We start from the raw sequence: 27,870 nt of genomic DNA on the forward strand, positions 1-27,870 counted from the left end.
CATGTAGTCTGTTTAGACTGTAGGAATGTTTTTAACTCCCTTGAAGATTAGTAGTAGAATGATATAAGACTAAACTAAATAACTCATATGCATACAGTTAAGATGAATGGGTTGTGTGGTGCTGTGAGTGTATATTTTTCATAACCATGCAGAAACAAGAGAAGCCAAAGTTTGTCCTGTGTGTGACCTTTTCTGAAAATGGTGATACTATTACAGGAGACTCGAGTGGAAACATTTTGGTTTGGGGGAAAGGTAAGAAAAGATTGAAATTAACAGTGAAAATTTATTATTAAAAAAACTGATTATTTTTTTACTTAAGTGTAATCTCATTTTAAGGAGAATAGATTATGTTTATCTTGTTCTTTGTAAAAACCAGTCCTGTCTGGATTCTGAAGCTCTTAAAAAACTTATACCTGACTGCCACAGCAAAAAGTTGTATTGAACGTGTTCCCTGTAGTCAAACGTTGAATCACAAAGCTATACTGGTAATTGTGCATGTTAATGACAATAAGAAATGGAAAAATTAGTTTCTTTAATCAGGGTGATAGCAGGAAACACTGTTAATATAATCTATGATCTCAAACTCTTACTTATATCATCACTCTGTATTGTGTTTGTAAAAGTTAAGCCTATTGACATACCCTTTAAAAGAGAACAAATAGGTTTGTTTCCTCAGGATGCCCAGGCTAAAATATATGGATGTCAAAGAGAATTCTTCGCTTTTATTTCAAAAGAACAGATAGTGGGGCAAACTTCTTAAAATACATTTTCTAGTAAGAAAAGACTATTTTAAGCAGCAGAAGGCAATTTCTGCTGGAGGGCAAACAGTAACAATACCCTAAATATTTACTTAGTACTTGAAGTGCCCTGCAAAGAAATAAGCAGAATCTCCTAAAGGAGGCTTATTAGTAAAGAGTAAGTAATATGGAAGACAGCTGCTCCTTAATTACTTTGTGCCTTTTCCCAAGATGCATAAAGTGAGGGACAGACAACCTGGAAGCAACATGGTGAATTAGTTACACAGCTGGACCTTACTCATTTGTTTTTATAGACTTTGGCCATTTGAGGACTTTTAGCTAAGAAACTATTATTTTCTGTGCTTTTGGGCAGTTGGTACGTTATGACACTGTTGTGGATCGAGCTGAATAATGGTTTTGGACCTCAGTTTCTCTTTTATTCTCCCTGTCTTTTTCGTTTGAACCAAGACATTTGAACACTGCAATGAAATGAAGTTCAGAAATCGCATAGTCCCTCACCTTGCTGCTCTTGGTTATTTTGGACTGACAACAAACAAGGGAGATGGTGGCAGCTGCTGGCATGGCAGGGTCAGTGCAGTGCTCAGGTGCCAGTTTGCTTTGTGCCAAGTACTCTTTTCTATCTTGGCTGCATGTGGTCTGTCCTGACCCACCTCCCAGAAACAAAAGGGAATTATTTCATATCTCCTTACCTCAGTTGTTTTTTGGGGTGGAAAAAAAAACAACCACCACCACCCAACAAACTTTGTTGGTTCTTGATTTCTTATTTTAGTACAACTTTGTACAAATAATTTTCTATGTTTCTGCTGTTTTTTAGTCAGAGCTTTATGTTTAAGGCTGGGCTGATCCCAGCAGTACAGTGTAACCCTAGGGAAAAGTTCCCTTATTTGAAAGCATTAGTAGCTGACACACTGTGTCTATAGGTGAAGGAAATGTGGTTCTGTGGCTGACAAAAATGACTGTTTCTTCCTAGCTCACATCCATCCCTCACTTGGGCTAAAGTGCATTTTTAAGTTACAGCACCACAAATAATATATTTATATTTCATAATTGTAACGATTCTCAAGTTAGAGATGTTTATTGTAGATGTTTTGGAGGTATATTGAGGATAAATAAATACATGAATATACTACGTTCATCAATAAAGAAGTACCGGCTCTCTTGGGATGTGATTCAACACCTTCTGCTAGTGCAGAAAAGACTTGTAACCTTCTCTTCAGTACACGCAAGGTTTCTGATGGCTGTGGGATGTCCTTGGAGGATAAAAAGTGGTTGGGTTGTTGTTTTGTTGTTAAAGCACATAGTATGACTTCAGTTCAAGCATGAAGTCAGATTAACTTCCCAAGAATGGCCTTAGGGAACCTGTTTAACTTTGTCTGAATTTATTTGAGAGTATGAATACTTCTCGTTTTTGCATTGCGAGAGAATATATTCTTAAGATGGGCTTATGTAGTCTCTTTTGTGGATACGAGTGCAATGCTCCATTCCCACCAGTAGCATTGTTTAGGTGTGATCCTTGGCAGGTAGAGAAATGGAGGAGAAATAAAAGCTTCAGGGAAGAGGAGCTATTAAGCTTAGTGTTTCACTAGTTGTGTCTCTTCTCCTTATATCCAGGCACCAACAGAATAAGCCACGCAGTTCAAGGGGCACATGAGGGCGGAATATTTGCACTCTGCATGCTGCGAGATGGCACACTAGTGTCAGGAGGTGGAAAAGACCGAAAGTTAATATCTTGGAATGGAAACTACCAAAAACTTCACAAAACTGAGGTGAAATTGCCTATCTTTAAATTTACTTTTTTTCAAAGTGAAATTCAAGCTGCCTTTTGAAGAGAGCTTTTGAAGTCATTTTCTTTCCTTGTGGATATGCATTCTGTGAGAAAACAGATCAATGGTAAAATGTGATATTCTGAAATAAGCCTGTGATAGTTTAATAGCCTGCTCACGTTTTGGTATTCCTTGATGTTTTAAATTTTACATTTTGTCTTGCATTTTATCAATATAAATAATTGGAGAGTTGCAGCATATCTTTCAGAACCTAGACTGTAGCTAAAGACACATACCTGGAAGGTGTACTGTGTACCAGTGATATAAAGCTATTGTGTACCAGTGATATAAAGCTTGAAAATACCTCTGAATGGAAATGCTCAGTCTAATATCATAGTTGCAGTTAATACATGGTCAACACTGCATGAAGGAACTGTTTCCCTTTGCTGAAATTTTTGGTTTATCTGTATGGATATAATGTCCCATAGATAAGAGTTGTTTGATGCAACCCTTGTAATGATGTTATAAACTTCTGAAAATCAGGAATGTATATTCCATGCATTTTGTTACTTCTACGTGCAGCACCTTAAAATGCATTTGCTAGGCCATATGCCTTTTAAAACAAAAGTCATACTTGACAAATCATTTTGTAGTCTGACTTATCTATGTTTGTCTGTTCTGAACACAGATTCCAGAGCAGTTCGGTCCAATAAGAACAGTGGCTGAGGGAAAAGGTGATGTTGTACTAATAGGAACTACCAGAAATTTTGTCCTACAGGGGACACTGTCAGGAGACTTTTTCCCTATTACCCAGGTAAGCTGTTGCCTTTCAAATCTTTAGGTATGTAATAGTAATAAAAGCATGGAGTCAAACTTAAGTTTCCTAAATACAAATTAATGTCATTTACGGTTATGGTACTTTTGGCAAGAAATATATCGTAATGAATTATTAGCATTTATCCAGAGCAGCATAGTTTTCTAATGTATTAATACATATTTTACTCACTTTAAACCTCCTTAAACATTCTTAGCTTTATTGTTATTGTCCTCATTAAAAAAATATATATGTATTTGTTTGTATAGGGTCACACTGATGAGCTGTGGGGGCTTGCAGTCCATTCCTCTAAACCTCAGTTCTTCACTTGTGGACATGACAAACACATTACCCTCTGGGATGCTACGACTCATCGTCCTATCTGGAACAAGATTATAGAGGTATACATTTTTAAATGCAAGCTGACTCCTTCTATATAGCACTTATCAATTTGAGTTTTTAATAAAATTATTGATGTAAAGTATCTTAGTGTTAGCTTGAAGAATCAAAGATGGGTCTAAAAATTGTTCTGAAAATGGAAGACTTGTAAAGCCAAAGCTTTTAAGCCCTGGATTGTGTGGATGTTTGTGCTGCATCATGTTGAGGTGTGTTACTGACTTTCAAAACTTTTTTTTGACTAGGAAGTTTTAGGAAGCATTTATAATTTAGAAGTATTTCTGATCTGGTTTATGCTTGCTGTCCTGATATTAGGAAAAATTAAAGACGAAATTAATTCTTTGATGCATTTTTTAGTTTTTATCTGTGTTCTACATTTTGTTAGGAATTTTAGTATGTTGTATCCACCAAAGAAAACATATTTTTTAGAATGCATAGTCATGTTTCTGATATCAGTTCCATGTCTAGGTACAGAAGTAATACAGAGCCTAGACTTGGTTTTATATGGTACTTAGGCACTCATTTATTCATATGCAAATTCCTACTGGCCATGTGATAATGTGATCTTAATTATTGCATGCATCTCCAGGAACTGATTTTATGAACAAATTTTTTTACATCAATTCCATCGTTAAATGTTTATCCAAAGGAAGACATTCTGTTCTCCTAGAGAGAGAAGTGGTGCTTTTGTTTCTGTTTTGAGATGACACCATCACTTTTTTTCTTTCCCTCTCATCAGCCTTAACAGAATGCTATTTGCTATACTGTCTCTCATAGTATCCTGTACCAGTTGTATGCATTTCTAAAATCAGAGTTGGGAGTGCAGAAAAAGGTGTTTATTTCATCCAAACAAGGTATATGTTCTAGGATCTGTATTTTTGTTGACATTAGAAACTTCTAAATTAAACCAATTGAACAGTCCAAATCTAAAGTTCTGCTGCACTAAAGAGTAAGCAGCATTTTCACAGTTCAGTGCTCAGGTTATAAAAATAAGATAGTACGAGGAATTAAAGAAAAATTAGTAGTTCTTTTTTCATCTGAAAATGAGAATCAGCAATACTAAGAGTTTGGCTTGAGTGGCAGACAGATAATTACATTTTCTTACCTCCTGATCACTTCAGGATTTTAGATGTGATAATGTGATTGAGATTTAAAAATAAGTTACCTCTGTTTAGTCCATAGGAAAAGTGCAGGCTACTTAAATCATGAGACATGCTAAAATCTCATTGTGTTTGCAAATCACACTGTTAACAACATGCCAAATGCAAGATAAAATAACTACTAGCACATTGATATATTAAACCAAATTGTCTAGGATCCATCCTGGTAGGCTCTCTAGGTGTAAAGGTGTGGTTTTGTACATACAGCTTCTAAAAAGCTTCAGGTTAGTATTTCTGATATATTTGTCATGACAGGAATGTTTTCTCAGGATTGTAATTGGAAGAGAAGTGCAAAATTTGGCACTTTGCTCTCCTGCATTCTAAAGAGGAGAGCACTTACGAGTAATTATCTCATTACTTGAATATGAGAATTGGAACAAATCTATTAACCAGATAAGCAGCTGTTTCAGAAATAAAGCAGTTGTCAGCTCAGAAAGGTCAAAGTTTCTACCAGCATATCTGTGGTGTCCTCTGAGGAACAGCACGGGAGTGCAGCTGATTATGGCCTTCCATGAGCTTCAATTAATACATTGCTGTAGTTTTTCAAATATAAAGCAATTTCCAAGAAACTTTTCACTGAAGTGCTTAAAAACTGCTTTGCTTACCTTTGTTTATCCTTTTGAGAAAGGTTGATGGCAACAGCAGTGGGTCCATTGCATTGCAGTTGGGCTTTTTTCTTCTCTAAGTAAATACTGTTTGAATAAGAAAAGAGATCTATTATCTATCTTGACAATAATCTCCTTATTCACCACTTGAAATGTCTGAGTATTTCATACATCACTGGCTGCTTATCTATAGTGATGAAATAATTTTGCATTTACTTATTTTTGCCAGAAGGATCGATGCAATTAAAAATGGTGTTTTTTCCTCTCAAATTTCTATTTAAAGAAAAAAAAATGAGAAGGAGAAGCTTATTCTGTTCATGCGGAAGATAACTAACTGTGTTCTTTATTATAACTTGGACTGCTAAAAACATATGTTTTCTTCTGCAACATTTTAGGATCCAGCACAGTCTTCGGGTTTTCATCCTTCAGCAGCTGTTGTCGCAGTAGGGACGCTAACTGGAAGGTAAGATGCATGGATTTATGCTGCTGTTTGGTGCCCAAGGCATATTTTTTTCCAGCTCGCTACATCCAAGTTCATATTCTTGACTTGCAGATGTGTGCCTGATATATGCTCATCCCCCACTGATTTGAACGGGATTTGAGAATGAAATTTATTTGTATTCCTTTAGTGCTGAGAAATCCTAGTTTTGGAGCTGCACACTGTTTGCTGAGTATTGCATGAACGTGAAATGAGGAAATGGTTTTTGCCCTGAGAGTGTGACAATCTCAGGTCAGTGCCAGGTGGCAGATTTTGGCAGGACTGGCAGTCTGGGTCAGCATCAGATGGTGGGTGGGAGGTGCTCTCACAGTACCAGTGACCTGTGTGTTAAATCTCTGTCCGTTGTGGAAAAGAAGAGTTGAGCGGAGAAGTCTGAAATAAGCAGTTAACTTTGCTGGTGTGTTCAGAGAGCTTGTCTGAGATTTAGAAGGCAGTGTGGAAGAGATCCCTTAGAAAAAGAATGTTCATTTGCAGATTTAACAAGTGATTTATTATCTCTGATGCACTAATGTCAAAAAGCTTTAACAAAATGTCAGCAAATGTTCCACTGTGCTATACGTAGTGTTAAAATGCATATGAAGAGGCTTCTTCTGCCTGAAGATTGTGATCTGTAGACAAGACAGACAAAAAGCAGGGTGAAAAATAGTGCCTCTGTTACACAAAAGAGATGGAGCCACTGGTCTTATCCTGGATCAGTGACAGACCTTTGGTTTAACTGGAATTGTCCAAGTCATAACATAGTGCCTTTGCTTCCACCTCTCCTTTAGTGTCACTTGAGGGCAGACTTTGCCATTAGTACTGAAAGCAGTTGTGCTTAACTGAAAACATACACAATGCTTATGGGTTGTGAGCCAAGTGTATTCGATTATTTGTCCCCAGAATTATGGTAGAAGCCTTGCGAGAATTCTTCTCATTAGTTAATCATCAACAATATATTTTGTTTTGAGTGCTTTGATGCAATGGTTGAAATGAATTTTTTATTTGACCCTTGAACATAGTTCCAAAATTAAATTTTAATTAAATAAAAACAAATTAATACAGCCAATCATCATGTCAAAACTGAATCATGTCTAGATTCTTTTGTTCTAGGAGTTAATGTACTCATCAGTTGAGTTGAGGAGACTTTAATAAGTCATTCCATAAGAAATTTGTCTCTTTCTGTATTTACAACAGGTGGTTTGTGTTTGACACAGAAACAAAAGACTTGGTCACTGTACACACAGATGGAAATGAACAGCTGTCCGTAATGCGTTATTCACCAGGTTCGAGAGCATTTATTTACTGCTTTTTAATTCTTTGGCATTTATTTATTTTAAGATAATTTCCCACTTGAAATACTTTATTTGAAAATAAATGTGCAGTGTAATATTGGCCCTGCATGGCTGATGTCTTACTCTCTCTGGAGCCCGCTGCCTCCATCCCACCCACTGTATTTATTCTGGCTTCACTGAGAAGGTAAAAACAAATACAACTTAACTGTGCAGGTTGTTGCAGTCAGGTTAGCTCCAAATGGGCTGTCACTCTTTCCAGCTGCACCATATGTTTGTAATAGTGATATTTTCTGTATGAATTTGCAGTGTTATAACCTTGACATGTGCATCAAACACAACTTAAAAAACCAACATTTTTCAAGATCATCCTTTTTCAAGGTCATGGCCCTTAAGTATGAGTTCCTATAGTATAACTTTTCGTACTGGAATGATTACATTTGAATGTTCTGTTTTTTAGATGGAAATTTCCTGGCAATAGGTTCCCATGACAACTCTATTTATATATATGGCGTAAATGAAAATGGAAGAAAGTACACTAGAATTGGCAAATGTTCAGTAAGTAAACTTTCTTTGTCCTCCTGGTTCATTGACACCATAAGCACTATTAATGTGGTCATCATTACATCAAGAGAGAGATACTGTTCAGTTAATGCTGTATTTTTCTCTTTGTAGGGTCATTCCAGCTTCATTACTCATCTGGATTGGTCTGTTAACTCACAGTATCTTGTGTCTAATTCAGGGGACTATGAAATTCTATATTGTGAGTAAAAATCATACTTAATCATTTTGTATGTAGTTCATGCAGTCTAATTCAGATTTAAAATTTAAATGAAACATACAGCTGCCAAGATAGACCATATGTTTTAATTCATCTGCTGCACTCAAAATCTATCTGATTTGAAAATTAAAAATGCTTATCATACTCTTTCTTGTTTTTTTTTTTTTTCTCTTTTGTAGGGATCCCCTCAGCTTGTAAACAAGTAGTGAGTGTTGAAACTACGAGAGATATAGAATGGGCCACATACACCTGTACTTTAGGATTCCATGTTTTTGGTAAGTATCTTTCCTCTCAAAAGCTTTTATCATTCTTGTTATTCACAAATACTGTGGATGCCAATTTTTTCTTGTGAAACATGACTATTCATACTTCAGGGGTAAATACAGAACTTCTGTTATGCCATTCTTGTTGCAATCTGTCATCATCTTTCAACCCAAAAAGGCCGTGATTTAATATTCTTGCTAGCTGCAAGTATAAATATTAAATTAAGACACAAGTGAGAGGAAAAGAAAGAAACCACAGTCTGCCCTTTCTGTCACACCAGTGCTGCCTTCTCATCTCTTTCAATTTAAGGTTCTATTTCTATTGAATTGTCAGTCATTTTCTGACCACTGGGCCAAATTTCCACATCAGACCAGTTTCCTTTGCTCTGGCTACTGTGCAAACACAAAAGGGATGGCAGGCCTATCATTATATACTTCAATGTAATTTGATGCCAATTTGATAGAATGTGTAACAATTAAATGACATGAAAGAAGCAGAAATGGAACAAAATCATAATGAATTGTTTCCATGGGATTTCTACTGCTTTTGAAGGAACTGTGTTCTATTGCATGCTGTATATATATATATTTTTATTTATTCCAGTGCATGCAGAACTAAACAGATCATTGTTAAAACTCAATGCAAGAGCCATAGGAAGTCATAAAAGATTCTCGTAGATGTTTTAGTATAAGCAGTAAGCAGAGAAGATTTTTACCTATGTTTCAGGCAGAATAAAGGCATTTATGTGTTTGAAAGCAGCGAGAAAGGACATGTTTTTACAGCCTAAAAGATGGGATGGCAGTAACAATATGCCAGGAAGAAACATTCAAATTTGGTAATGTTTATCTGACAGGCACTGCTTGGGTATCACAACAACACACAGACTTAGTAATAGGAGCAAGTCTGCATGTTAACATCATGCATTTCTCACACAAGGGATGAAGGCCTACATAAAACTGTTAATATATTCAAGTCCACGGTGCTTGGGGATGGATTATGTCTGGCACAAGGTTCCAAAGTCTTTGCATGTAATGTCAAAGATTTATGTATGGGGAACCTATGGAAACGTTGCAGACATTTTTATTCTTAGTTTTCTATGCAGAACAGGTTTATTTTAAACTATGTATTGTTGCTAAAGCAACAAGTTTTGAGGAATAAATAAGGCAGCTGTTAAGGTGAGTAATTATCACAATTATTATTTTATGAATGTAATAGAAATGGTGAGGAAGTTAATCAATAAATAGGATTTTAAAGTGAAAGGGTATAAATTATTCAAAAAGGATATGTGATACAGAAAGAAGGAACATGGTGCCATATACACTGAGGATTCATAGATACATAGTTAGGTTCAGACTGGGGAGGTACGAAGATAGGAAATATAGGTGAAGAAATGAAGATTTTTAGTGAGGACAGGGTTGCCCATCCTCATGGAAAGAAATGATTAGAATTCTTTTCATATGTAGCAGAATCAGTGAAAGCACAGGAACTGCTTAGGACATGACATTTTAACAATTTCAGTGTATTTTGGGAAAGGAATTGCAGTACAGTAGCTACCCAGCAAGGTCTCCAGATTATTTTCATAGGGAACACAGATGAGGACCTAGAGGGGAGTTTATTCCAGGTGGGTTTCAATTGAGGCGGAAAGAACTTGCTGAGAGTGTGAACATATCCTGTGTAGGAATGACTGGAATCGGGGAAGTCATACAGGAAGAAAAAAAGAGCAACAAAATGAAATCAGTGGGCTTCAGAGAGGCAAACTGCACAAATCCAGAGTTCTATTTGGGAATATCTGAAGCTGGAGAACAGGAGTTGGGGAAGTGTGGTAATTTCTTAACTGATCTGATGGTTGGAAACTCTGCTAGTGCAGGGGAAAGATAGAAATGGCAGAAAGACAGCAACTTGTTTAAACTGTTAAGCTGGTTAAATCTAGAAGGAGGGGGAATACTGAAAGTAGAAACTGATGACTAATCTAATACAAACATACAGTTGTGATATGCAGTAATAACTGAAGAAACAGTGAGTATTGAGATGCTGCATGCAGAGGAGGAAGAGGAGAGTTCATACTGTGAAAGCTGAGGTGTTAAGGCTCTCTTTTTGTTTTTCTTCTATGCCCAAATTAGAGTTTGTATAACCTGCTGGCTAACCCAGTTATTATCAGTATGACCTTTGCTTTGGGTAGGGAAAAATACATTTCAAAATCAGGTATTTTTCAAAGTATCAGACTGTGACAAACTTTGTTATATCTCAAGAAACAACTGATAAACATAATCTGAAGGCCATCAGTATTGATTTTCAGGACATTGCTGAGTAGAAGTAAGTTACTGGAAAAACGGAGAAGAGTGGACATAATGTTTGTTGATTCATATACTTCAGGCTCCAGGTGGAGAGAAGAAAGTGCAAAATTGGAAGCAAGCCTAGTAATGTTGGAAGTCATTCTGTCCTCCATTACGTTGTGGCCTCTGAGCAGCCACATATGAGCAGTTTTAACTTTTTTGTCAGGATTGCCCCACTGGCCATAGGAGATATACTCGTGCCATCTAGGATGGGTTATTTAGGATATTGGTAGTTCAGTAAATGCTGGCTGACTTAAAGTAGGGATATTTTCTCACTGAAGTAGAACTGTGTCAGAATCACAGATAAGCATGCGTAGCATTCACAGTTCATCATAATCAAGGCAAGATGGAAAACGAACATTGATCTGTTGAACACCTGTCTTCAAGTATGGAAAAAGATCAGTCAGTCTGGAAGTGTTTAGAGATTATTCAACTGAAAATCAGCACCATGTAAGGAAACGTGTTCAGTGTGGGATACCTTAGTGATACAAACACATGTACAGGACAAAAGACCCTAAAAGGCTTCTTGATTCTTGGTCTTCTGGTTATGCAAACTGTGGCCTTAGGTCATATTGCATGTTTGTTTTGGCTCAGTTTTAGAAAAATCATTTTTTGAGGATGAAGATCTGGAGGAGAAGAAATGTTTAAGTGCTGTGAAAAAAACCCAAACATTGCAAGCAAAGCAGAGAATGAGGCTGGTTGGGTTCAAAAGTGTCCAGGAGTCTCTACCATGAATTTTTCTTTAGACTATGAATAGCATGGATGATAAGTGTGTATTATTTGTAGCTGGCATGAAGCTGCACAATTAGTAAATTGACAAACAGAAGAACGGTATGAAAAAATGAGGCAATCCTACAGAGACAAAAGAAGGTTGTAAAACTGAACAGCAGAACCCAGTTGTGCAAATAGAGAATAGAGGCTAACAGGCAAGAGAGCAGTTCTGTGCAGAAAGATCAGATTACTCTTGCATGCAAACTGAGCATGACTCAACACTATTATGCTGTTACTAAAGAAGGCAGATGCATTAGAGGGATATGTAATGAAAGGGATGCCAAGTAAAATGTGAAATAATTGTCCTTTTATCAGCATCTGCTTCAGTAACAGCTGGAATACTGCTTCTGGCTTTTAAGTATTGGACCAACTGATAATGTAGCCCAAGTGCTGACAAACAAGAATAATTACACATCTATATATTGTTCTGTGAGAACAGATGTAATGAGTGAATTTACGAAAAGAAAAGAGCATGGCATCAGTCTTTGAAGGAGAGAATGGAAGGGGTCTGTTTTATCATGTCTGCAGAGATGGGTGGGGGGGGAACCTGGGCTAATTTTTCAGCAAAGGTGCTCAACATATGTACTAGAAAAACAGAGTGGCACTGAAATCATTTTGAAACAGCACAGAATCTCAAAGAAAAACAAACAGAACTGATATAATTCTTTCCCTATTTTGAAATAGTAATCCTGTTCTTCAAGCCATTTCTTTTAGGGGTTCTCAGCTTATCATACTAACATCTTGAGAAAACTCCTGTCTTTCACCCTGTTTTATGTCAAGGCAGTTATTTAAAACAGCTTTTCTGTGTCCCTTCATTCTATGTAGCACATTTCTTCTCTTTCCTCCCTGCCTTTTATTTTAATACCCCTGATCTAGCGAAGAGGTGTTTCCACTCAGGTCAGGATAGTGAGTAACTGGCAGCCCGCAAAATCAATACTCTGTTTCATTTACAATAATTTGCAGCTCTTTCAAGATCACCTGCATAAAGACATGATGAAATCACTTCCTTTTAGTGCTTTTATTTATTTATTTATTTATTTTTGCTTTTGTGGAGAGATGCAAAGATTTTTAATTGGATTTTGTTGCAGTTTCAGCAGACAGTTGGAAGTGTTAAAGATCTGATGCAAAAATTTCTTCCTTGCATAGTTGTGTCTGCAGTTGTTGAATTTTAGGGCAACAGTTTTTACAAAGAAAGGATGGAGTAGAGAATGCAAGGGAGAAGAATTACTTATGTAAGTAATAGTATCTAAAGAAAAGCATTGAAAATTTTAGAGCAGTCTGTTTCTTTTTGAGGGATTAGTTATTAAATAACATTTAAAACCATACAATTTCTTGTGTCATAAGTCAAGCAGTAAGCCATATGCAGAAAGTACATTGACTCATACTTGGATAGTTACTAAGGCTGTAGTAATGTGAAGAAATGTTTACCACCTCTGTTAACAAACAGAAGGGAAAACAAACACAGCAATGTGTTATTTGTTACATAAACATACCAAGATTCTTTTGGACTCTGAGACATGTCCACAATTCAGCAGAATTCTTTTTCCTTATTTATTTTTTTTCTTGTAGAGTAAATAGCACTTTGCTGACTGGAGAAACTGAAGTATTTGTGTACTTGATTACCTATTATTAGGACCTGGTCTTGTGCTGTTTCTGAAGGGCACATACTAATCATACAATCATAGAATGGCCTGAGTTGAAAAGGATCACAATGCTTATCTATTTTAAACCCCCCTGCCATATGCAAGGCTGCCAGCTGTGAGACCAGGCTGCCCAGAGCCACATCCAGCCTGGCCTTGAATGCCTCCAGGGATCCACATGGGGCATCCACAACCTCCCTGGGCAACCTGTGCCAGTGTACCACCACTACTAACTCAACTGAAGTTACTTTCATAGTTTTTTGAACAAGTAACAATATTTAAACAAAAACTGCCTATTCTGTTTCCATTATAGAAGCACTTAATTTGTCTTCCATGTTTCAGGTGTATGGCCTGAAGGTTCAGATGGAACAGATATCAATGCTGTTTGCCGATCACATGGGAGAAAACTGCTGTCAACGGGGGATGATTTTGGCAAAGTACATCTCTTCTCATATCCATGTTCACAGTTTAGGGTAAGGAATTTCAAAGCAATTCACTTTTGTAACTCAAAGAAATGTGTTAAGTGTTGTTTTCCGATTTACAAACGAAAAAGCATGGTTAAGTATACTCCAAAGGAATTTACTTTAGCCTGAAACTAACATTAAATTTTAATTTAATATTTAAGTATTTAAAGAGTGATAGGATGCCTTGGTTTTCATTGTAGCTTGAATGTTGTAAAGTTATGTTTTCAGGACGCTTTACATTCTCACTCCATGTTTTCTAGGCTCCCAGCCATGTGTACGGTGGACACAGTAGTCATGTAACTAACGTAGACTTTCTCTGTGAAGATACCCATCTCATCTCCACAGGTGGAAAAGATACAAGTATTATGCAGTGGCGAGTCATATAGAGGAAACATCTGTGTGAACGTATGCAGTTGAGTCGACCATGCACAGAACTTATGTATAAACTGTATATTTAAAACTTAACAGTATGTTTGCAGTTTAGCCTGGTCACTGTGATTTTTGTTTAAAAAAAATTCTTACAAACCTCAGGAATATGAAGCCCTGTGCTGGTTACTTTACTCAGTTTAGTGATTTTTTTTTTTTTTCCTTTGTTGTCACACCTTAAGAATGATTGTTTTTCTTTTGTGTACAATATACAATGCAGTACAAGTTGAATATAAAAACGTGGCTCGACAGTTTGCAATACAGTGGTATCAGCGGAATGTGACTATCTTAAATGTTGTCTATAAACACTGCTAAAATGGTCACGAAAATGCCTTTCAAAAACTGTATATATGTGCTTACTTGTTTCACTATCTACACTTCGTACTGTATATCTACTTACCTAGAAAAATATTTGGTGATGTCAAGGTACTGAGTTGCTTCTGATAGAGGATGATGAATCGATGCAAAAAGTATAAACAAGATGCAAATAGTAGTGTTCTTGATGTACGCTCTCTTGGGCGTAGCACGCTTTGAGTAGCACTTGTGAAGAGTTCTATTCCCTTTCAGAGGAGTGAAGCAGCAGATTACGTCCTGGTTTGAGCTGACTATCTCAGCAGGGTTTACAGATGGCCTTTGTGGTTCAGGTATTCCGGAGAAGTTTCAATTAAAAAAATCTTTATACTTTGTAAACGACAAATTTCTTTTTGCAAATGAAACACATAAAGCTTGACCACATCCCCATTATTGGTTGATATATTTAACTAATATGTATATTAATCAGCATGATGCTATATTGTACATGTATAAGATTTTAGCAGTTCATAACAAATTGTAAGGCAATCCAGCTTTACTTTTTTATGCTTATGGATATTGTATATTTGTATTTTAAGACCAAGTAGACCAAGTCTAAAGATATCTTTTTAAGTGTACCATAAACCTGCATAGGGTAAAGGAAGTCTTCAAACCTACATGAAATATTAATGTGTAACTTCTGGCCCCCTGTGTTTTGTGCATGGATGGATATTTATAGTACGAAATAAGATTGTGTTTTGCAATGAAGTAATAGTGGAGGTGGTATAAAATGGTTAAGAAGGCCTTATCAGTGGTGATTGTGACACGGATTGAAATGTATTGTTTACTTTGAGGAATGTATCTGAATTTTAAGAGAGAGGAGTCTTCAGTGGACTCGAAAAAGATATTAAAGTTTTGCTCCTAATGGACAGTACACGTTAACTCTCTGAACTCTAAAGCACTGGTTGTTTAGAGTGACTTAAATGAAATGGAATCAATAAATTTTGAAACTTTTTTTTTTATTACATCTCCAACCTCCTACACTGAATGTGCAGGACACCAATAAACATGTATTAAAATGAATTTTCACTGTATTCTTACTGTGTGGTACAATATATTTGCTTTAACGTTAAATAATAGAAGAGACGGGCTTTTACCTGATGATGTACATTTGTGAATTTGAGATTAGAGTAGTTTTTGGAAGTATTTGGGAATAAAATATTGTGATACATAATTTCATGCATTAGCATGTGTCTGAGAACGTGAACTCTGCACATAGAGACTGAAGCTCTGTTTCCACAGGAAGGGAGAAGTACGTACTGCTTGCTTTCACCTGTAGGCTTTCTTGGTTTGCCTGCAAGTAGATACCAGTTATTTCTCAGTGCTTGACTGGCAGAAGAATGTTGTTCCACTGCATGGGGTGATGTTTGCAGCAAGAACTCCTGACACTTCCTTGTGTTAGGAGCTCGTCCTCAGGTAAGAATGAAGCCATCATGTCAGTCACTTTAGACTGACATTATTTAGCGCTGTCACTGAAGAGGTTTTACTCCCAGCTTCTTATTCCTGCCCCATACAGCAGCAGTACAGGAGTTAATGGAGCTTATACATTAGCTACATTAGGAGAATTACAAAACAGCAGTATTATTTCAGGTTTACCTATGTGGCTGTATGAATGCTTGTACTGAGGCAGAGGAAGCTGCAATGTGAAGAAGGAAGTACATGAACAGAGTAGTAGTGGAGCAGCTTCTTTCAGTGGCAACATCCATCTCCCTCTGTTTGACATCTGTGAGTTTAAGGCATATTTCTGCTCTTCCTAATGTTAATCCAGTCCAAAGAAGCCATAATATTCAAATACCATGTTTTGTTTAGATAGCTAGTTAATTGTCACCATGCCTCATGCTTCTTAATTGTTTTGCTTTAGCACTTTCAGGGTTTTTTGCTTTCAGAATTGTAGGTGTCTTGTTGCAGCAGAGCTGCCAGTTGATTTGGCTGTTCCTTTTCCACCTCTTATTTCCTGTGCTCCTCTGTGGTAGTATTTGGGATCCCCTTCTTCACTTTAAGCTATTATTCCTTTGAAGAAATAACTGAATTTATTCCTAGGGATACTAACCAAAGGGGATTATCAACAGCCCCATCCCATATGAGTTCCTACTGCTCCTCTGTTTCTGACTTTCACTGTTCAGTATCTCTTTGTTCCTCTATTAAAGCAAGATAAATGTTATTAGCAGAACTGGCAAATGGTAACTTTTGGAGCCAAATATCCGTTTGATGACAGTTAAAGTTATTTGCATTACCCAGGAAATTCTACACAATGTAACTACTGTTATGTATAATCTTCAGCTCTTCCCTGTTTTTCTACCCTTGTTCTTCAGTTCTTTGCATCTATTTTTCTCAGGAACATCCTTTCCTCCATACCCTCCCCCCCCACCCGACCAGGGGAAAGAAAGGGTTTCTCTCTCAACTTATTTCAATCTTTCAGCAGCAATTAGGACTCTTATGTCTATGTTCCTTCATCTGATGCTGTTTCTGCAGCAGTTGTCTTTTTTTTCTGCCTTTCCATACAGGATAGCTCTCAAGCTTGGAGGAATGGCTGGGCTTCACACCCTTCTATGCCTCTGAACTTGACTGGAGCAGGTTTAGATTGCTTAAAAAGGAGATTCATCGTCGTTGCTGTCATCTATGAAACATTCAGCTTGTCCCTTTCAGCTTTCTTAGGCTTCAGTTCTTGTTTTCTGCTTCTCTTTCCCTCACATCAAACATTGCTCTTCAGCTCCCAGAACACGTCCACCTTAGTTACATGTTGCCTGCACATCTTGCTCTCCTTAACTGCTTAAAAAACTAGTGTCCATTTGGGGGCTGAACTCCTGTTTTCCTATTGCATCCTTATTTGTGCTGCTGCTTTGACTCCAGACCATCAATATCTGTGACTTTGCTTCTCCTTTCAGCTCCTTCCTCCCCACCCTCCTTCCATGTTTCTTTCTATTGGTGTAAATCTGCCACATTTGCCCAAAATGAGGTTCTTATATATTCCCGAGCATGAGAATTTTTGAGTGATCACCTCCTGGAGCTGAAGGTAGCTGTTAACTCAGTCTGAAAGCATTCAGAAAGCAATACATGTGCTTTGTTTATCTCCTATGACTATTTTCAGATATTTATTTTATTCCCAAAGGGCAAACATTATAGCAAAACTACAGCCTTGCTCTACTTAATTATATGTTTTACTTGAATTATTAACTGGATATTAATTATCACTAATATATTGACGGTAGTGCTGAGGTTTGACAAGCTGTTAAAAATCCGGCAGGTGTTGATTTTCTGCAGATGAGCTCCATAAAATCAGGTGCTGTATTAAACAAACCTACCAAAAAGCTAAAGCACATAGAAGAGAGAAGTGTAAGAAGAAATGAATACCTTTTCAATGCTAGTGAATTAGAAAAAAAACATGCATTTCAAATGCTAAAATACCACGAAGAAAACATTTGGTGGTAGTGTATTTTTTTTAAGCTACTTTAATTAATACAAGGTCGTGTTTCCTATATAAGAAGCTCGTTAAATCTATTCTTCAAAAGAATTAAATTTAGAATATGCTCTTTCCCTTCAAAGTGATTCAGGTGACAAGAGTTCATAAGAGACTGGAGCCCCTTTCCTGCAAAGGCTGCCACTTTTCCTTTCCTCAAGCTCAGAGAAGCAGGAGCTGTTGTTTTTTTCTCCTACATCCCTGGAACCAGCGCTGTTGACAGATCACTCGGCTGCACCCTCAAAATTTCTACAGATGGCATGGAAAATGTCACTTTAATTACTAGTGATAAAAACAGACTTGTGAGAAGCCTAAATAGCAGCCTTTTCCTTCCATTACTGGCCTGGATTCCTCTCTGTGCTGTAGCAGCCTCATCGTTTCCATGCTGCTCACCTTGCAGAGGGCCGCCCCGCAGAAGAGATGCTCCAGGTCCCTGCATAGCCCCAAAGGTGGGAGGTGAGGAACCAGATCTTGAGAGTGAGTACAACTGAAACAGGGTCTGTCTGATTCTGAATGAGTGTAGTTGACTGCCAGATGAGTAAGAACGTCAGCGGTTTGTGTTCCTGTCGAGAGGGATTTATGTTTCTCTGCATTCATACAGTTTTGCTGTAGTTTCATTTTTCCTAATGGAACAACTTTCTTTAAATAAAACATTGATTGTGATAATTTACATTGAGGGCAGCTTGGAGAAAACTCCCATCTAGCACTAAATTTAGTAGACCTGTTCTCATTTGTGCCAGTGCCGGCTCATTTCTAAACGTCACCTGTGGAATTACCTGGAGTTTTAACCAGAAGGAAGGAAGTTCAGCTGTTCTGTGGAGTCCAGTTTTCAGCACTGTATGTGCTAAGTTTGTTCTAGATTCCAGACTGCAGACTAGAGAAATCTCCTTCAGGCTGTGCTGTCATCGGGGATAGGAACAAAAACTAACAGGCTGGATCAGTTTTGCAGCCATGTTGGATGGTTTTGTCATCGTCCTTGTGCTTCTGAGACATGTTAAAGAGGGAAGTGCCTGCTGGAGGCAGACTGAAGAAAGCACGTTTTCCCTGCAAAATCAATTGCCTGGGCTGTTCATTCAGGATTCAGTTTCTCAAGAAGATAAATGTCAGCATTATGGGGCTCCTTCCTTCCTGCCCAGCTTCTCCTTTTCAGCAGCTTCCATTGTCATCATAATTCTGAATTTATGACATCAGCGTGTAACCACAGGGGAGATGGTTATGCCAGAGGTTCAAAGCGCTTTGGCTGCGTGACAGCACCTGAAGAGAACAGAAGCCAACAGCAGGTTGCTGTAAGTAAGAAGCCCTCCAGCATTTCCCATGCACACAGCTCCCATCCAGCAGCGGTGTGGCCACACACAGGCTGCGGCCCATAGCCCTGATCATTACTGACTTGGTGAGTGCAGCTAAGATCCTGCTTCGGGGTGAGGGTACTACTGCCTCTACCTTAAAAGTTGAGACCCAAACAATTTTGACCTTCCAAGAGTGGCACCAACAGGGTGTTAATGATGATAAAACAAACAAAATGATAACCACTGCTTAAGGTTCAGCAAGGGTTCAGACAGTCCTTGTGCAGAACTGTGTTGTCCCTTAATGCAGAAGAAACCTTATCAAAACCCAGGCCTTGGAAATGCTCCAGTGGGGTTAAACCATGAGCTGAGCTCATACTTTTTCACGGTAGCTGAAGTAATTTGTTAAGAGGAAGGCTGGAGGTGTCAGGGTTGTTTATATGTTCTGTTCCTGCCCTTCTACCCTCGCTGGTATGAAAGCACATCTCTGGAAATGCTGCTGGGGTGGCTGGATGCTGTTTTCTCAGAGCACCACACGTAATGTTTGGTCTTTAGGAATGTTCTTAATGGTTTGGCTTTTGCACTCTGGCTGCCTGCTTGCAGGTGGGTCACTGGTGCCTTTGCTTTGAGCTCTGTGGAAAAGCTCTGAAGGAAGATGAGGGCTGGCCTTGAGCAGATAGATAACACCAGAGCAGAGCCCTGGGGATCGTGCACAGCCGAGCTCCTACCAGCTTCCTGGAAGGCTGCAGCTATAGCTATCTTCTCATTCCCTTATTAGTGATTGTGAACCGTGCCCTCCTGAGGTTCACCTGCAAAAATGGAAGTGCTGGTGGGCTCACCCCCTTTTCACAGAGAAGTGTGGGCTATGGGACTGTCCCTCACCACAGCCCTGAGAGTACAATGACCCCATCCTCTCCTTACCTCCCACCTTCACTCGAGGAAGCATAACTAAAGCATAAAATAGAAGCATACCATCAATGCATTTATTCTTACCTGCTGTGCCTTTTCTTATACTATTCCCCTCTTCATTCTTCCATTGTTTTGTCTTTTTAATCTTGTTTTCTTTTTCTTTCCCTTTTCCCCTCAAAAAATCCTCAGCTTTTATATTCTCTCATTATTCTTTTGGGTCCTGTTCCCTTTGGTTCCTGCTGGGCTCTTCTGCCATCTTGTCTCACTGTTCCAGTCTTTCTGCGTCCTTCCAAAGTCCTTCCAAGAAAGCATGTTAAAAAAGAAAAAAAAGCTGATTTGGAAACTTGTTTTCTCTGAAAAGAGCCTTGGTGTTTTTGTGCAGAAGCCTGTAGGAAAGCCTGAGGCTTTGGAGAGAAACCTCTGAACTTGATAAAATCAGTGGGAGAAAAGTCACCAGAAGGCTCTGGCTGCAGGAGAGCAGCTCCACAGCCTTGAGCTACTATTAGGCAGAGATGTGCTGTGGATTGTGCTCCGGGCAGTGCAGCTCTTAGGGAGGGTCTCCTCCTCCCCAGGTGAAGGCTGACACACAGCAAGCCCTGGTCAGATCCATTGGGGCAGTGCCAGGAGCTGGCAGGTCCTGGAGGATCAGAGAGTTCTTTGTGACCCTGAAGGAGAATTTGCAGTCAGAGGGGGCAGGAATGAGATCGCCAGGAGGCTGATAGGCTCTGATGGTGTCACCCCAGGGTAGAGAAGGGTGAATTAAGGCTCCAGGCTGAGGTGATGTGTGTTCTCATAGAAAGGAACAGGCTGAAATCTCTTTGAAGACGTACGTTTGTAATGGCAACACAGCACAAGGTCTGTCCCAGCAGAACGTGGTTAAATCATTTCCTCACAGCAGGCAGGACAACCACCAGCCCAGGCATGCTGGTGCCAAAGCCTTGTGGGTTCTGGTACCACATAGGTTCCTAACACTGCTCTTCTGTTTCTTTGCCATTAGTAGATAGCAAGATTGGTGTGTGTAACAGTACATAACATCTCTTCTGCTTTACTATTGTTTCCTAATAGGAGAATAAATAAAATGGCTGATATGAAGGCTCAGCAGCCCCAAATACTCTGCATTCCTGCAGCAGTTCTCACACTGTGCCTTGGGCAATTCAGGCTCCCACCCCTTTGCAAGAGCAGATCTTGCACAAGTTCACAGAGGTGCACCCACACACGGTGCCTCCTGGCAGGAGGGTCGGGCATGGCAGTGCTGCCGTGTGCTGTATGGCTCTTACAAACAGGGCTTAAGAAAATCACATGGGTTTGGTGGGGGAAAAGCCACAGCAGATGATGGATGTGCCCACATACGAATTCACTCTTCAACCGTGATGTAAATTCCAGCACAACTACTGAGAAACTTCCTGCTCTCGTGAGCATCCCCCTTGCCTTCTGCTGCCCTCCGTATGTCACATGAGCTGGGCAGAGACCACATTCCCAAGGATTAGGCAGAAAACAGTGATAAGAAAACGGGTTTTATTTTTGCTCACTAGTTTTGCGTAAGTTTGCAACCTTTGGCATCACAAATCATGCAGGCAGGTTTCTACAAGCCAGTGTCACTCAGTGCAAATTGCATCTCAGAGCCGTGGTCTGACACACTTCTTAAGTTTTGCAAGCCTAGTGTTTGTGCGTTTGGAAATGTAGGGTAATTGCCTGTAAGAAATGGCTGTTTGCCTTGGTATTGAACAAATGAGGCTCATTAGGAATAGGGGGAGCTCTGCTTTTGGGAGAGCCCATGAGCTCATGGCAATTGCTGGGCGACTTGGGAAGAGGCTCACAGGTGCAGTGTGTGATTGGGGGCACAAGCTGAGCTCTGTGCTAATCAGGCACAGAAGGTGGTTCCTCCCTGGCCATGCAATAACTCTGCCCCTAATAAGCTTTTGAACATCTTAATGGCCATTGGAAATAGCAGTTATTAGATATGCATTAGCTACCAATGAATGAGCGAGCCCACAAATAAAAGGCACAGACATTATTAGTGCTGTGGTTTTTGCTGCTGTCATTTGTTGTTGTTGTTATTGCTGTAGTGTATTTTCATTTGGTCCTGCAGCTGCAGCCGGGCTTGACAAGCCAGTGATCAAATAGGTTCCCAGGGCATCAGATCGATGGTCTTCTCCAACCTAAGCTAGTCTCTGATTCTATGATCTTTGATACCCACCTGGAGCCTCAGTGCTTGCTGTGGGATTATCCGTGATCACATGGCTGTTGGATTTGCTACATGTACAAACGGGGTGACACTTGAACTGAGTTGGACTCAGTGATCCTTGTGGGTTCCTTCCATCTGCTTCCACCATCATCTTCTGCTAGTCGACGGTGTATGGAAAAGGGCAAAGAGAGGCGGTGAGGGTCGGGGCAGCTCCCACGAGCTGCAGCGGTGCTGGCAGGAGGAGCGGAGCGCGTGGGAAGGAGGGTGCGGGACAGAGGCAGCTGACAGCGAGCCGGGAGGGCGTGGGGAGCAAGCGGGCAGGGTGTGTGCTCCGACAGCACCGCTTCCTGCGGTACCAACTGGAAATAGGATTTCTGCCGTCCCTCCCATGCACACAAATAGGGCTCCTTTAGGGCGGCTCTCGGGTCGGTGCCGGTCCGGGCGCTCCCATCTCTCGGCACCCGCCGGCGGAGGCTGCGCGGGGCGGGGCGGCCCCACCGCGCGTGGGAGCGGGGCGGGAGGCGGCGGCGTTGGCTGCTTTGTCCTGCCCACACTCGTTCACTCACACGCAGCGCAGCCGGGCGGGAGCCGGCAACATGGCCGGGCCGGCGGAGGGGCTGCCCGCAGCCGCGCTGCCCGGGTAGCGCCGCGGGGCCCGGCGCTGCGAGTGGGGCGGCGCCCGGAGGAGTCCCCGCTCCACGCCGCCCCCGGAGCCCGGCAGCCGCCGTCGGGAAGATGAGGTGAGAGCGGCGGGGATGCGCCGTGGGGACGGGGGTCCGGGCGGAGGGGCGGCGTCGCGGCGTGGCGCTTCCCGGTCCTTGGCCGCGTGGGCAGAGCGAGCGGACGGCGGCGGTTTTGGCACGTTGGGCCGCTTCGATCCGTCGGATGGATCGTCTCGGCGGGTACAAAAGGCTGCGAGCGCCGTGCGGAGCCGGGGAGCTCCGCTTAGCGCCGCATCCCGGGGCACGGCCTATGGGACAGCACGGCTTCCATCGCTTCGGTGTAGATCCCTTTCCCAGGTCGGTTTGTCCATTGTGTCTCTGTAAAGCAGCAATGCACCGATTTCCTCCAGCTGGAGAAGTGCCTGTGGAAGGAAGAGCCGTTTGTTTTGGTGCCCGCTCTCCCCAGCCCGTCTCTGCTCCGGGTAATTCCGGAGCTGGCTGCGCTTCTCGCACAGACCCAGCCCCGATCCCGCTCCTAATCCCTGCGATTCTTTCCACCTAATTATTATCTTTACAAAGGTAATACCGCTTTGGGTAACCTTAGAAATGGCCGTAACAGCTGCTCTGCTGCGGTGCGCGATAGCTGAGCGGCGAGGTTTGCTTTGCTGCTGGAGGTGTGATGTGAGCCGCGTCCTACGGCTGATCCCCGTGCACCCTGTTCCTTCACCTGGGCTGCCCTGAACCAACAGCATTGGCCTGGCTGCTCCCTGTGAAGAGTATCGGCCCTGGAGGTGTTGATGTAAAGGGCAGATGTGGCGCTGAGGGCTGTGCTTAGCAGGCGTGGTGGGGATGGGCCGATAGTTGAACCTGGTGATCTGAGTGATTAATTCTGACCTTAATGATTCTATGATTTGATGAATACAGGCTGTGTGTGGGGGGTGTGAGCCGTGGGGAGTATCATGGAGAGGAAAAGAGGCCTGACTCCACTGCAGCTTGGGATGGTTGTGGTGCTCCTTGGGCTGGACTAGGCTCTATTAATCTAAAAACCCCCCTGTCAGGCTGCACAGTCATTTAAAACCTTAAAACCTCGCCATGTGTGCTGTATTTGCATTGCATTTTGTGGTGAATAGATGTCCTCTGCTGTCCCTTACACAGCTGCGCTTATGGGATGCTCGCTGTTTTTAAGTATAGATTTCCATTTCTCTTTTGATCATTTCTTTTGGCCATCATTTCAGAGACATAAATGGATACAAAGGGGATGCGCCACCAGGTAGTAGATATATTCTATCTCAGAAGTGGTTTAGGACCTCCTGGGTGGAAAATGCTCAAGTGTAGAGATGTTTCTACCTCATAGTGTATGAAAACCCTGTTGTAGTACAGTAAATATTGTGTAAATAACTGATATTCATCTATTCTTACACACCACAGAGTTAGCCCATGTTTGAGATGTCTCCAAAGTGCAACTGTGGATGACAAATCCTGTCTCTCTTTGCTGTGATGAGGGTGAGTGTTGGTTGGCTGTATGTGCTACAGTCCCACATTCATGGCATAAACTTGTTTGATTAACAGGAACCATATTCACGTCGTTCTTCTTAAACCTCTTGTTTTGGATGCAGACAGGCAGTTTTTGGTGTGATAAGCACAAAGCAGAGGAGTGTTTTGCTTTCTTCCACATTTCCTGTTTATTAAAGTACTGGTAACTCCAGAGTTTGGCCGGAGCTTTTTGTCTGCTTGGATGTTAACTGGGGCTATATGTATGCAGCCTTATTTTCTGTCTTTTCCTTTTTTTTTTACTGTTTCCTTCTGTTTGCCCCTGTAACAAATCAGAGAGGACGTGTTGTTTCTGTTTATAATGTCACCAGAATTGAGGTTACTGACCTCACTGGCCCAGCGAGCTGTCCCTGTAGGCGACTTGTAGCATCCCCCGAGGTGGGTAATAAACTCAAGTGGTTCATAAAGTGTCCTTTAACCCCAGCACTTGTTAATTGATTTCTGAGCTGGAGCACTTTGTAATTCAGCTCATTTTTGTTTCCTTTTGTCTGGCTCAGGGGCTTTAGAAACAACCTGGTGGTTTTCTGACTCCTGCCCTTTGTGTGGCTCTGTGTTGTCACACGGTGCCTTATAGGAACTTGGTGGCCCTCCATGTCACATCCATGCTGTGCAGCTCTGCCATAATCACTGCATGAGAAAACACCCAGCCTCGCTGTCATCATGTCAATGAAACCCCAAGCATGGACACCGTGCTCCCAGATCTTTGCAGGGTGGTTGGCTGTGCTGAGGAGCAAACCCATTCATTCCATCTTCATTCCCTGTTTTCTGAAGTCTTTTGTCTTCATGTAACAGCAAAGGCTCAACATAGGGCTGGGGCTTTATGCACTCTTTACTTCTGCACTTTTCTGGCTCACTCAGGCTCTGTTGAGTAGCAGACACCCTAATGCAGAGCAGCTCCATTAGAAGTGTGTTGTGATTAAAGGTGTCTGCATGTTCCTTATTATCCCTTTGTACTTAGCTGGCTGCTTGCTTTTGACAGCGTGGTACTGCTCGCTTTGTATTTCCCTTTTTATTTTTAAGGGATCCACAAAATCTTTCAACAAATAACAAACGGAATCATTCTAACCTTGCAGGTCAGCAGTTCTGTGATTCCTTTCCTTTTTTTCCCCTTGCTATCTATCACCGTTTCCCTCAATTCTAGGCACCGTGTGAGATGAGTAATATCAAATCTCTTTAGCAAAGATAAAACTGCTGCCAAAGTGAAATGAATCCTGACTAATGCTCAGTCCTAATAATTACAGAACTAAAATAAAGGAAATTAAATGAGCTATGGATTTTCTGTAGCTGAGAAGTTCAGTGTAGATATGTTTCTTTGCTGAAACCTCTTCTGAATCTCAGGGTTATCTCATCTGCTTTTTATTTATATGTGGGGGGAAAAGAAATCTAAGGTCATGCTCTGGTGCTGTCCTTCATTGTGGGGGACAGGCAGTGCACACTGCTGTTGTTCCTACAAGGAAGGTGCAGAGTTGTGGGATGTGTGCTTTGTTCTCTTTGTGGTCATTTCAGAACACTTGGGATCCATCGTCTTTTCCCACTTGCCCTTTTCCTCAGCCCTGTTTCTCAGCAGCACCAGGGGAGATAGCCGTGCCCCTGCTCCTCATCCCATCCTTCTCCCTTAGGCAGGTTTCATTTGCAGCCACCTCTCCAAGAGTTCCCATCTCATCTGCTTCATGTTCTAATGCAGGTAATGAGGGGAAGTGACTGAGAGACACGCTGGGGTGACTCGGCAGCGAGGGGTCCCCAGGGAAGCACAGCAGCTCATGGCCCTGCATGGGCTGACCCACCTTACTCCTGGCACACTGGTGCTGTCTGGTGCCTGGGGGATGTTTCCAGCTGTAGGAAGTGATGTAACCTGGTGGTTCATCCTGCACACCAAAGGAACTGGCAGTTTTCCCAGTGACAGCTCTGTGCCCATGGTTGTGCTGCACATCTCCCAGTGGTGCTCAAAGAGCGGCTCAGCCTGGGCTGTGACCATGTGAAATTGAAAACAGACCACATTGCCCTCCCCCCCCCCCCCCCCCTTCATTTCTGAAATATTTACCAGCGTAGAACTTTTCTTCCCATGAGACTCTGTGTTTTTGCATTGCAGCAAACACGAAGAATGGCAGTGACAGTCCTTCCAAGAGGATTCATGACTTCAGAGACATAAAAGCTTTAAGAATGTCTATTATTGTTATTTGTTTTAATCACAGAAAACAGACTGGGAAAGCCCTAAAGTCCTTAACAACAACTGGAGACTAGAAACCTCCTTCTCATTTCTGGCTGACAATAGTGCCATTCTACAGCATCACGGTTGGAGCACAAATCTTATGAGTGGCTGAGGGAGCTGAGATTGTTCGGCCTGGAGGAGGCTCAGTAGAGATTCTCTTCAAATGCTGTAATGAATTGGGGGTTGGCCTCTGCTCCCAGGTGACAGTGATAGGGTGAGAGAGAATAGCCTTAAATTGCACCAGGTGAGGTTCAGGTTGGATATTAGGGAAAATTTCTTCTCAAAAATAGTGGTAGTGAGTACAGGCTGCCCAAGGAGGTGGTTGAGTCACCATCCCTGAAGGTATTCAAGAAGAGGGTAGATGTGGTACTTCGGGCCATGGTTTAGTGGGCAGTATTAGTGGTAAGGATGGTTAGACTAGATGATCTTGTAGGTCCCTTCCAACCTTGTGAGTCTATGATTCGTGGTGGAGGGTTTTATTCCTCGGTTACCCGTGCTGATGGCCGGGAAGTCACCTTGTAGGTGAGCAATTCATTTCTCAGGCAGTAGGTGTCATTCCTGCAACTTGAGATCTCAGTGTTGTTCTCTCTTTGGCTCCAAGAGGTGCTGAGAAGGATAGACATGTCTTGCTGTGATTTACTTAAAAAAGCTGTGTAGTGCAGCTTAGCTTAGTGTTGTGCCGTGATTGCAGGATGCTGTAGGATGCTGTGGGTGCTGCAGCATGAAGATGTGGAAGTTTGGGCCTGGCCATGCAGGTGATTTGGGCCAGGCCCAGGTCTGGGGCTTGGCTGTGGTGAGCCCTTGGTGCAGATGCATCGTGCTTTCCTGACTACTCTGTGGCTGCTGCATCTCTGAACCTTTGGGCTTCCTTTCTTTAATCTGCTGCAGGATGACAGTGCTTACTTGAGGGGGAGCTATAAAGGTTAACTAGCGAGGTCTTCTTTTAGGGCAGGATTTAATGATATGCCTAAACTTGGTCCTGTTGAGTTCTTGGTTTGCTGGAATGGAGACTTCTGTTCAGAAAGCATTTCTGAGGACAGAGTGTGCTTATGCTAATCAGTAAGCATTACAGCAAGCTTCCTTGTGTTCTCCGTATTGCTGCCTGTTCCTTTCTCCTTTTTATTTCCTTTTACCATTATTTGCTGCTGCTGCTTAGTCAGTGAGCGCTGCTTCCTCCCAGTGCCTCCATGCTTTATCCCTCCTTACTAAGCCACTCCCTCAGTAATGAGGGGATCTAGAAAATACACTGGAATGGTATTAGCTGGAAGTAGGCCCGTGGTCTCTGTAATCCGTTTAATTGCATGCTTTATCCTTTTTTTCC

General features: G+C 41.3%; 2 protein-coding genes and 1 long non-coding RNA gene across 17 annotated transcripts in view; 2 read left to right on the top strand and 1 right to left on the bottom strand.

Annotated features, from left to right (window-relative positions):
• EML1 (EMAP like 1) overlaps nt 1–15,316 on the top strand; it is a 112,599-nt gene extending 97,283 nt beyond the window's left edge. For all 8 annotated transcript variants that reach the window (XM_015865509.2, XM_015865507.1, XM_015865508.1 and 5 more), the window contains 11 exons: nt 153–252; nt 2,370–2,524; nt 3,210–3,335; nt 3,605–3,736; nt 5,892–5,959; nt 7,169–7,257; nt 7,724–7,821; nt 7,939–8,026; nt 8,224–8,319; nt 13,395–13,525; nt 13,777–15,316. In XM_015865509.2, coding sequence (XP_015720995.1) covers nt 153–252; nt 2,370–2,524; nt 3,210–3,335; nt 3,605–3,736; nt 5,892–5,959; nt 7,169–7,257; nt 7,724–7,821; nt 7,939–8,026; nt 8,224–8,319; nt 13,395–13,525; nt 13,777–13,902 — 1,209 coding nt within the window. In that variant the 3' untranslated portion in view covers nt 13,903–15,316. The remainder of the gene's footprint in view (nt 1–152; nt 253–2,369; nt 2,525–3,209; nt 3,336–3,604; nt 3,737–5,891; nt 5,960–7,168; nt 7,258–7,723; nt 7,822–7,938; nt 8,027–8,223; nt 8,320–13,394; nt 13,526–13,776) is intronic.
• On the bottom strand, nt 14,091–22,251 carry LOC107315309. Of its 3 annotated transcripts, none has more exons than XR_001555860.2 (3): nt 22,140–22,251; nt 20,027–21,000; nt 14,091–19,004 (listed from the first exon to the last, which is right to left on the bottom strand). It is a non-coding gene; the product is annotated as an uncharacterized LOC107315309 (long non-coding RNA). The 3 variants fall into 3 exon arrangements; XR_001555859.2 differs by having other exon boundaries at nt 20,027–20,239; nt 20,773–22,188; XR_004307602.1 differs by having other exon boundaries at nt 20,027–22,188.
• A 32-nt stretch (nt 22,252–22,283) lies between these two features.
• EVL (Enah/Vasp-like) overlaps nt 22,284–27,870 on the top strand; it is a 118,536-nt gene continuing 112,949 nt past the window's right edge. For 4 of the 6 annotated variants that reach the window (XM_015865517.1, XM_015865519.1, XM_015865518.1 and 1 more), the window contains exon 1: nt 22,998–23,146. In XM_015865517.1, coding sequence (XP_015721003.1) covers nt 23,013–23,146 — 134 coding nt within the window. In that variant the 5' untranslated portion in view covers nt 22,998–23,012. Of the gene's footprint in view, nt 22,322–22,997; nt 23,147–24,217; nt 24,293–27,870 lie in introns of those variants that run through there. The other 2 variants (XM_015865521.1, XM_015865526.1) reach the window with 2 other exon arrangements.

Source organism: Coturnix japonica, chromosome 5 (assembly GCF_001577835.2).
Source record: "Coturnix japonica isolate 7356 chromosome 5, Coturnix japonica 2.1, whole genome shotgun sequence".
NCBI classification, from domain to species: Eukaryota; Metazoa; Chordata; class Aves; order Galliformes; family Phasianidae; genus Coturnix; species Coturnix japonica.